We start from the raw sequence: 10,612 nt of genomic DNA on the forward strand, positions 1-10,612 counted from the left end.
GAAGAGACAGATCCAAACCCATTTGATTTAGAATCTTTATTACTTTTTTTAATGCCGAACAACTACCAATTAGATTTTTTTTTTAAAATAAAGATAATTTTTTAAAAAGTAAATTTATAATTTAATTTGAGAAATTTGAATTTTGAAATGAAAAAAGGAAAGGCTCAACAAAATGGACGAAACCAAGCCTATCTCTATCACCATTAATTGTATAATTCATAATATATATATATATATATATATATATATATATATATATATATATATATATATATATATATATATATATAAAGCTAAGCATATGGTATACAATATGGACAAACTATATTTGAAATTATTTGATCCAATTTTTAATACAAGATAATACATTCAATTATTTTATTGTTGCACGATAAGAGAGAATCATTCCCATTTCTTTTTCTAGAAAGTTGAAAATTAAAAATAAAAAGATAATTTTAAATTTTTTTTAATCAAGAGTCTGACGTTAGTTGGGGAGGAGAACGAAACACCTTCATACCTTTATAAAGATGTGGAAACCTCTCCCTAGTAGACACGTTTTAAAGCTTTGAGAACAATATCACTAGCAAATATTTTAAGCATTTTTAACCCTCCTATCCTTAAAATGTGTTTATTTAGATGTAATCTCGGTTCATTCATGTACCTTTTTTTTATTTTATTTAGGTGTTACTTATACGTATTCGAGGGATGAACACCAAATTTTATACTTCACATCGGAGCAATTTGGTCCTAAAAGAACAATATTCCTTTCTTTATTTTTAGCGACTTTATTTCTTAATTTGGTATTTTCAATTCGTTTTTAATCGGTATTATAGACCTAATTTTATAAACTAAATCAAAATCAATGAGTTAATGCTCGTAAATATAGTTTATTTTTAGAGGAAATAAAAATGGTTTATATGGTCAAATATGCAATAAGATGGGGTACTAATATATATATATAAATGGTGATATTTAAAAAATATATTAAAAAAAACATTATTTTCATTAAAATAAAAAAGGAAAAGAAATCTTGTTGATTTATATTCAAGAATTAAGTTTGTTGAACAGAAATTATTCCAAAAATAATAAATAGAAATTAATAAAAAAAAAATATTTAAAATTTAAGGACGGTTGATTTTTATTTATTTAAATTACTATTTCCTATAAACTTTGATGGTCGAGAAAAAATAGCAGGGGCATTTCGGTCCAATGGGCATGAATTTCAGAGGCCAAATCGAAATAGAATATGCTTTTTTGGAAAAACGAGGAAAGGGCATTACGGTAATTTCATATCCTCATCGGCTATTAAGAGTCCCCTCAATTTCCATTACCATGAAAGGAGGGAGCACGGAGAAGCGACCCTGTTCGTTCATGAATCCTGGAAACAGGGCAACTGAAATTTTTTAGAGAGAGAGAGAGAGAGAGAGAGAAATTTGGATTTCAAGAGCTTGAAGATAACGTAACACAATCCCCATAAAAATTTATTCGCTTCTAACAAGGTTTGCTGTGTTTCTACACAATGTTTTCTCTCTAGTCAAATCGTGTAAAATTTTGGTTCTCTTGAGTTCTTCTGTTCGATGCTGTTGTTTCTGCTGTTCTGTTGATCCAAACATCGATTTCGTAGACGGAGTTTCGTTTTTTCATGAGATTTTGAACGACTTCTTATCTGAATGTTGGTTTTATGGAAGTTAGTATTGTGTTCTTTTGATTTTTCGTGAAGTTAATCGAATTAGCAAGGTTTTGGAAGCCACACATGTTGAGAAATTAGTTTCTGAATTTGGTTTTCATAAGATCTTCGCGGGTTCGATTTTGAGAAGCTCCGGTTGATATTTGAGGCTTTTAACCTAAATCCACGTTAAATTATTGATTGAATTAGAATGCTCTGTTCTTGCCTAATATAACATTCTGTAATTTATTTCTGTAGATTTCACTTGTAGAGGAAATTAGTGTTGTTCTTCGTTCTCATGGGGTCATTATCAGAATCAGAAAGCGATGTAAATAACAGGAAGCCATATGGAATAAGATTTCTAGAGTGGATTAGGAAAAAGCCTCTTTCGTATAAGGCACATCAAGCCACTGTTCTACTTGTGACATTCTTGGCATATGCTAATTACCATGCCTCTCGAAAAACTACGAGCATTATCAAGAGTGCTCTTGATCCGCTATCTCCTGATGGAGGCTCCAAGTTCAACCAATGGAATACGAGTCGATCAAGTACGAGACGATTGAGTACACGGGTTGAGAGAACCAATCTTTGGTCGCTGTCTAGTGGTGGTTGGGATCCATTTGATGCAGTAGAAGGGACATCTTTACTAGGTGAGCTTGACTTGGCTTTCTTAGGTGTATATGCTGGGGGGATGTACTTTTCAGGCCAATTGGGAGATAGAACGGATTTGAGGATATTTTTAACTGTGGGAATGTTGGGAACTGGTCTGTTTACTTCGCTGTTTGGAGTAGGATATTGGGCAAACATCCATGTCTTTTGTTACTATTTGATAGTTCAAATGCTTGCTGGTCTGTTCCAATCCACCGGCTGGCCTTCGGTCGTTGCGGTGATCGGTAACTGGTTTGGAAAGAGCAAGAGGGGACTAATAATGGGTATATGGAATGCTCACACATCTGTTGGCAACATTTCTGGCTCACTGATTGCATCAGCCTTGTTGAGCTATGGTTGGGGTTGGTCATTGGTTGTCCCTGGTCTGATCATTGCGTTATCAGGTTTGGTAGTGTTTCTGTTTCTTCCTGTGAATCCCGAGTCGGTTGGAATCGATAAAGAAGGAGATGGCTTGAGCTCTCTCAAGAAAGTTGGAGAGGGAACTACAGTACCTCTATTGAAATCAGCATCAGAGATCGAGAATGCGGTCGGTTTTATGGAAGCGTGGAGAATTCCTGGTGTTGCACCTTTTGCATTTTGCCTCTTCTTTGCCAAACTGGTGGCTTATACATTCCTTTACTGGCTCCCTTTCTACATTAGCCACACAGGTGAGCTGCATTTCTGTTTGTTGTTTGCTTGTGACATCTATAACACAATCAAAGATAGGAGCTTCTGTTTGAAATGATAAATATTGCTGCTGATATCTTACTCGACACGTTTCTATGAAGAACCTGATTTGTTGTTAATGTTCTTGCAGTTATCGACGGGAAATATCTGTCGAGTACCACAGCCGGGAACCTTTCGACATTGTTTGATATGGGAGGAGTAATAGGAGGAATTCTAGCTGGCCATATTTCTGATCGCTTAGGTGCTAGAGCCATAACAGCTGCTAGTTTCATGTACTGTTCCATTCCTGCTCTCTACTGCTATAGAAACTACGGTCACAGCTCCATAACCATGAATGTAGCTCTCATGTTCATCACTGGCATGTTTGTCAATGGCCCATATGCTCTTATAACAACCGCCGTCTCTGCTGATTTGGGAACCCACAGTTCACTCAACGGGAATTCTCGGGCGCTTGCTACTGTGACGGCGATTATCGATGGTACTGGCTCGGTTGGGGCTGCGATTGGACCCTTGTTGACGGGATATTTATCGACTAAAAGCTGGAGTTTGGTGTTCGTAATGCTGATGATCTCAGCTCTAATAGCTGGGCTGTTTTTGACAAAGCTTGTAATCGCTGAGGTGAACGAAAAGATCGAGGAGTCAAGATCGAGAGGAAGGATTACAACCAGGGGTCCAGTACTTGAAGTGTGAGCATATGCAACGACGACAACAACAACAGCAGCAATCGTAGGTCCCATTGTATTTAGCCCATGTTTAGTTCATAAGAAGGTTTTGAACGCTGCATCTGAATGGTGGTCGTTAGTGAATTTTCCCTTTTTTTTTCGAGGGGTTCGGGGAGACAAAGAGCTCCTCCATAGTGTGATTCGTCCCGGGAGAGGATTTTGTTACAACTTCTCCATGATGATGTGTTGAATATGGTGAAAGAAAGTTAGGTTGGTGTAAGATTATTGTACATAATTTGTATTCGTGGTAGGCAGGTCAAAGTTGTTGATCCTCAAACACCATGTAAAAATGTATATAGTAATACACTTTCATCCTATGATTTTATTAAATGAAACTCAAAATCTCTAACCCTATTCCCTCTTTGTTTCGATGTTTTGAGAGATGGAGAAGGCTTCTCGGTTTTCATCCCACCACATATTTCAATCATGGTCATACATCCATTATAATAAATGTCAACGCTGATAGGAACAACGAACCCTCTACAATGATACGATACTCCCTACTTTAACCATAAGTTCTAAAGACTTTGCTTTTAGTTTTACTAAAATATCTCATATCAATCGAGATAGTGTTCACACATAATTACGACCGTGATTATGTGTGAACACTTTAGAATTGAACCCTACTCGACTGATCCATTGGAAAACATCAACCAACGAATCTAAACAATAAAATAGCACATGAGCGAAGCAACATAGTGGAAGAAGTCTCTTTACTTTAAGAAAATGTAAATTGGAGTAGTACCATCATCGATAACACAAACCATAGAAAAATATTATGGGATACTAAAGTCATCTATTGAAAAATAATTTTTCGATTTGGAAAAATATTTATCGTGTCATTTTAATGAAGTCTCTTCCGTACTAATGCATGACACATGAGCAAGTTGTCTCCAGTTTTCTCTCGAAAATAAACTTCTAACTCTACATATTATTGAACTAACAAAAAATCATTTTATCCATATTATTATTGCGATGTCTCACATTGGTTGGGGAGGAGAATAAACCACCGGTGTGGAAACCTTCCCCTAGTAGACGCGTTTTAAAAGTCTTGAGGGGAAGCCCAAAGAAGACAACATATGCTAGCGGTGGATTTGGGCCGTTACAAATGGTATCAGAGCCAGACATCGGCCAATGTGCCAGCCTTCTCACTGTTCCTCGAAGGAGGTAGACACAAGGCGGTGTGCCAGTAAGGACGCCCCGAAAGGGGGTGGATTGGGGGCGGTCCCACATCGATTGGAGGAAGGAAAGAATGTCAACGAGGACGTTGGGCCCCGAAAGGGGGTGGATTGTGATGTCCCACATTGGTTGGCCCATGGTTGGGTTGGAAAACAAACCACCATTTATAAGCTAGGGAAAACCCAAAGAGGATAATATTGTGGAGAGTCGTGTTCGTCTAACATGAAAGTCCCACATCGGTTAATTTAGGGAATGGTCATGGGTTTATAAGGTAAGAATACACTCTCCATTGGTCTGAGGCCTTTTGGGAAGCCCAAAGCAAAGCCATGAGAGCTTATGCTCAAAGTGGACAATATCATACCATTGTGGAGAGTCGTGTTCGTCTAACATGGTATCAGAGTCATGCCCTAAACTTAGCCGTGCCAATAGATTGACAAATCCTTAAATGTCGAACAAAGGACTCCAAAAGGAGTCAAGCCTCCTCGAAGGTACGAAGGCAGTCAAAAATGACTAAGACTCCAAAGGAGTCGAGCCTCGATTAAGGGGAGGCGTGCTTTGTTCGAGGGGAGATGTTGGATGATGAAAGTCCCACATCGGCTAATTTAGGGAATGATCATGAGTTTATAAGTGAGGAATACTAACTCCATTGGTATGAGGCGTTTTGGGAAGCCCAAAGCAAAGCCATGAGAGCTTATGCTCAAAGTGGACAATATCGTACCATTGTGGAGAGTCGTGTTCGTCTAACATGGTATCAGAGCGAACGTAAATCAGCAAACGATCAAGTTCGTTAGGCAAAAATTAGGAGGGAAAAATTTGTTTCAATCACGTTTGGACTAATTTAAAGTGTTGGTAATGTATTGTTAATTGAGAACCTTTCATTTACTTGCAATAATTTTTGAGATATTTTCTTGCAAAACCCTTCCTTAGAAGGTGCAAAATTCAAATTGGCCCAACTATGGCAGAATATTTTCAAGATGTTAATGAATAAGACGTGCTTCTATTTATCGATAAAATCTTTCGTTTTGTTCGAGCAGGGTTCGAGGTATCCACGTTACTAGGTAGAATATCTTCAATTTTGGGTTATCAACCTCCTCTTAGTATCGAAATGGCTTCTTTCCAAGAAAGAATTACTTCTACCAAGAAAGGGTTCATAGCTTTTTCAGCCATTTCCGACCCATTATCAAATAAAGTAATAATTTTCGAGATATAAATAACTAATTTTTATAAATTTCTAATTACAAAAATAGAGAAGTATTAATTGTTCTGATAAAAAAGTCTTCAATTATGTTCCATCGCCTTCATGTTTAATTTTGAGAATGATAGGCCAAGAAAAAAAGAAAATTATTGGGGAAGAAATAGACCCAAAAATATTAGGAAGAAGACGACCCACCAAAGACTTGCTTTTCGGTCGACTCCTCTTAGTGTCGTTAGTTATTCTCAAGGATTAAAATATAAGGTTTATATGGTGATATACATCGATATATATCAATAAGTTGAAGGTTTTGACATCGATATCTCTCTTAAATCTTTAATAAATACCCATAAAATACAAAGAAATATCATCTATTAACTTCAATATAAATATAAATACTATGATATCATGCTGATACAGTTTATAATAACATTTGAAAGTAGAAGGTATGAAACATACATTTACAAATGTGATGTTAGTGATTTTAGAATATACCTCCTAATCCTAATAAAGATGACTTTTTAGTATTCATCCGTCCTCAAATGAGCACAAACAGCTAAGCACAATGGCATACTTAAGATAGTAAGGATTACATCAATAGCGACGGAAGATGAAAACATGTCAACCATAAAATAAGAACTTTATTACCTATTATTCATTTGTGAATGCAGAATCCTTTCAATCCTTCTACGCTCCATTGGATTGTTGTATGAATCTTGTCTTTAGTCTCGTAGGCAAACTCCTCTTGAACATTAAAACTCCAATAACTCCCCAAAATCCAACCACATATCCAAGTATTATCACGATACAAAGCAACCACTTATCCCATTTATCTTCCTCTTCATCTTGATTCTCGATGTTTGTGAACGACGGCTCAAATGAATTCTCAGTTGTACATTTCTTTGGAAGTGGATCCCCACAGAGATAAGGATTGTCATCAAAGCTTGAAGCCTCATTGAAGGTGGAAAGATGACCCTCTTGAGGAATCTCTCCGGAGAGATTGTTGCGAGATAGTTTCAAATCACCTAATGAATTTAATCTTGATATGCTCCTGGGAATTGGCCCGGAAAGTTGATTGAAAGATAAATCAAGTGATTCCAACGATTCGATTTCTCCTATTTCAGCAGGAATTGTCCCTGTTAGATTGTTGTGGGACAAATTCAATCCAACCAACTCTTTAAGCTTTGATATCTCACTTGGAATGGAACCGACCAAATAATTATGAGAGAGATCTATATTCACCATCCGTTCTAGTTGCTTCATGGTGTAATCTAATTCATTAGATTTGATGAACTGACTTATACTTTTCTCCCTATAATCGGAAAAGGCAACATCTGCCTCTCTAGAGAAGGAAAAGCCAGCATATAACTTTTCTGTCATTGCATAAAAGTTGCGAATATTTTGTGGGATAGGTCCTTCTAATTGGTTATGTGCAAGATCCAAATTGGTTAACCATGTGAGATTGCAGAGACTTGAAGGAATGGTACCATTGAACAAATTACCTCGTAGCATCAGACATTTCAAATCTCCAAGATTATTACCCACCCACATGGGGATGTTTCCAGAGAATTTATTCATGCCAAGATCTAAAAAATTCAAATCTCTAGCATCTTTCAAGACACTTGGCATGGACCCCTCAAACTTGTTGCTTCTCAAGTTCAACATTTCAACCCTCGAAAGATTTCCATGGGAATATGGAAATGTTCCTGAAAAGTTGTTCGAAGACAAATCCAAATACATCAAGTTTGAAGTCAGCCAACAACCTTGAACCATTCCTGAAAACTCATTATTTGAAAGATCCACTTCAGTCAAAATCTTCAACTTGCAAAATGAGAGGGGTAAAGAATCATTGATAAGATTATGATTGAGATACAAGAATCGCAAATTGGGCATTTGATCCCCCACGCTCGTAGGAATTGGCCCCACAATTTGGTTGTGGGAAAGATCCAAAATGATGAGATTTTGAGCTCTCAACCATGTTGGAAAAGCACTTGAGATACTTGTATTGTACAACCACAAACGAACTAATGCATTTTGTGTTCGAAGCCATTCAGGGAACGCACCTTGAAAACAACCAATACATGAACTTGCATCAAGAAACCTTAATTGAAAAGGTGGAACCCAATTAGACTTCACGTCCAATAAAAGATGCTCATTGTAGCTGATAAATAAAAAATTCAACTGAGAGAGATTCGCAAAATGAGCTTCTTCAAGAACGCCTTTGAGCGAGTTATTTGATATGTCTAGCTCCTCCAAATTTTGAAGTTGGATAAAACATTCCTGCCCCAACTCCTCCAATCTATTCCATTCGAGAATTAATATTCTCAAATTTAATAATCTTCCAAATGAAGTTGGAATTGCTCCGGTTAGAGCATTGTTTGAAAGATCTAAATCTTCAAGTCGGGATAAATTGCCAAGTGAAGCAGGAATTGAACCATAAATGTGACTCGAAGAAAGGGAAAGAGACCTCAAGTCTTTGAATTTTCCTAACCAATCTGGAATTTTGGTTTTCAGAGATGTACCCTCTAGTTTAAGCACTTGCAGATCATATCGACGACAAGCCATAGATTCATTTTCATAACTTCCAAACACATCTCCACCAAGATCATAGTTGTTCGATAAATCAAGTGCTTTTAGGATACAATTGTTTCCAAGTATGAAGGATGAAACTCCACCATCAATGGAAGTGGAAGTTAACTTATTATTCGAAAGGTCTAGGAATTTTAAGGAAGTCATGTTGTGAAAAACCTTAGGAATTGGACCATGAAAGTTATTGCTAGACAAATCTAGATGTTGAATTCTAGAAAGAAACGAAGAATTCATGGAACCGAAAGACAATTGGTTGTTTTGAAGGCTACAATCAGTCAATATTAAGGATGACAATAACGGAAGAGAACTTAACACTTGCATTAAATTGGAAGCCTCTGAAAGATCCTTACCAGACAAGCTAAAGAACTGCAAGGAAGAAAGGTGCGATATCCATTCAACATCGCGATTGAGTGCCTTCAATCCAGCGTACTTGTTATAGAAGAAATAATTTGATAAATCAAGAACAACCAATTTAGTAAGATTTCCCAACTGACGAGGAAGAACTTTCGCATCAAAGATTGAGTTAGAAAGATTAAGATATGTTAATTCAACCATAGAACCCAACACGTTTGAGATTTGAGTAAGATCAAAGTTGTTCCCACTTAAATCCAAGTAATTTAAGTATTTGAGCTCAAGTAAACTAGAGTCAAGATAATGGATATAGAAAGATGTGGACAACTCTAACCAATTGTTTCGAAGATCAACCATAGTAACATGTCCCGAAGTTTGATTGCAGCCCACACCATACCAATTACAGCAATTCGTTCCACTCCAGGAAGCCAATAGACGAAAAGGATCCGTCCCAAAACTTTTTTTGAATTGGAGGAGGGCCTCTCGCTCCTTTTGGATGCAGGTTATGGCTGAAACCCGAGAGAAACAGAATCGGAGTAGCACCATCATGGAGAACACACGTAATAGAAATGAAACTTCCTTCATTTTGAAAAGAATGTAAAAGAAGTACAGAGGTGGTTCTCTTTATAAAGGAATTTTAACCCAAATTTTCTTGTTCATAGAATTGAAAAATTAATTTGATATCCTTCAAGTATTCTACATTTCACTCACAACGCCCACCTACAATCATTTTCCTCCTACTTTTAATTTTTTTTTTAAATAAATAAAAAACCAAATTCAAATGATATTTTATTTGTTGATATTATATAAAAAAAAAATAGTAAAATATTTTAAATCTCCTCCCACATATTTTATAGTAAAAATGTTAGAGTAAAATTGCTTATGAGAATATTGTTTAAAAAAAAAAAAAAAAAGAGAAATTTGAAATAAATGAAATGACATTCACAACAATATGACATAAACGACTTGCTTTGGAGTCAACTAACGACTTGCTTTGGAGTCAACTAATTTTGTCTCTTTCAGCAACTAGTTCATTACACATGAGCAAGTTGTCTCATTGCTTCATCTCGAGAATTAAATTCTAGCCCCACAAGTTGTAAAATAAAAAAATTATTTCTTCCGAACAAAACTTTGAATAAAATCAAATCAATGAAGTGGTTTTAGGATACAATTGTTTCCAAATATGAAGGATGAAACTCCACCATCAATGGAAGTGAACTGATTTGCTGCAAGGCCTGGGAATTGCAAGGAAGTCATGTTGTAAAAAGCCTTGGGAATTGGAGCATCAAAGTTAGTACAAGACAGATGCAGGCATTGGCTGAAACTGGGGAGAAAGAAGAATGGAGTAGCACCATCATAGATAACACACACCCACACTTTCATTTTGGAAAGGACGTGGATGAAGAACTGAACCAAAAGGTCACACAAAATGTAGAAAGAAGACTTCTCGTGGACCCACCAAAAGACATCGAAATTATTGGTTAGGATATTGGACAACTTCTAAACAAAGCGTTAAAGGATAATATTGCAAATATTTTTCCGTCTTGTTTGGTGCAGAGTAGAGACTGGTTCATGATA

General features: G+C 36.4%; 2 protein-coding genes across 3 annotated transcripts; one reads left to right on the forward strand and one right to left on the reverse strand.

Annotated features, from left to right (window-relative positions):
* Nucleotides 1–1,320: 1,320 nt before the first annotated feature.
* Nucleotides 1,321–4,067, forward strand: LOC111468963 (putative glycerol-3-phosphate transporter 1). Of its 2 annotated transcripts, none has more exons than XM_023114139.1 (3): nucleotides 1,321–1,499; nucleotides 1,925–2,982; nucleotides 3,132–4,067. In XM_023114139.1, the coding sequence occupies exons 2-3, from the start codon at nucleotides 1,965–1,967 to the stop codon at nucleotides 3,689–3,691; spliced, it is 1,578 nt and encodes a 525-aa protein (XP_022969907.1). In that variant the 5' UTR covers nucleotides 1,321–1,499; nucleotides 1,925–1,964; the 3' UTR covers nucleotides 3,692–4,067. The 2 variants fall into 2 exon arrangements, with proteins under 2 accessions (XP_022969907.1, XP_022969908.1); XM_023114140.1 differs by lacking the exon at nucleotides 1,321–1,499 and adding an exon at nucleotides 1,534–1,687.
* Nucleotides 4,068–6,637: 2,570 nt separating this feature from the next.
* On the reverse strand, nucleotides 6,638–9,641 carry LOC111469130 (LRR receptor-like serine/threonine-protein kinase GSO1). The gene has a single exon (XM_023114376.1). It carries the CDS (start codon nucleotides 9,617–9,619, stop codon nucleotides 6,782–6,784), a length of 2,838 nt encoding a protein of 945 aa, XP_022970144.1. The 5' UTR covers nucleotides 9,620–9,641; the 3' UTR covers nucleotides 6,638–6,781.
* Between the last annotated feature and the right edge of the window lie 971 nt (nucleotides 9,642–10,612).

Source organism: Cucurbita maxima, unplaced genomic scaffold (assembly GCF_002738345.1).
Source record: "Cucurbita maxima cultivar Rimu unplaced genomic scaffold, Cmax_1.0 Cma_Scf00038, whole genome shotgun sequence".
Taxonomy (NCBI): Eukaryota; Viridiplantae; Streptophyta; class Magnoliopsida; order Cucurbitales; family Cucurbitaceae; genus Cucurbita; species Cucurbita maxima.

What these genes read in the sequence shown, in the direction of transcription:
- LOC111468963 (XM_023114139.1), top strand. Translation starts at nt 1,965, where the DNA reads ATGGGGTCATTATCAGAATCAGAAAGCGATGTAAATAACAGGAAGCCA. An exon ending in TTTCTACATTAGCCACACAG is followed by an intron (nt 2,983 to 3,131) that starts GTGAGCTGCATT and finishes ATGTTCTTGCAG; the next exon opens with TTATCGACGGGAAATATCTG.
- LOC111469130 (XM_023114376.1), bottom strand. Translation starts at nt 9,619, where the DNA reads ATGAAGGAAGTTTCATTTCTATTACGTGTGTTCTCCATGATGGTGCTA.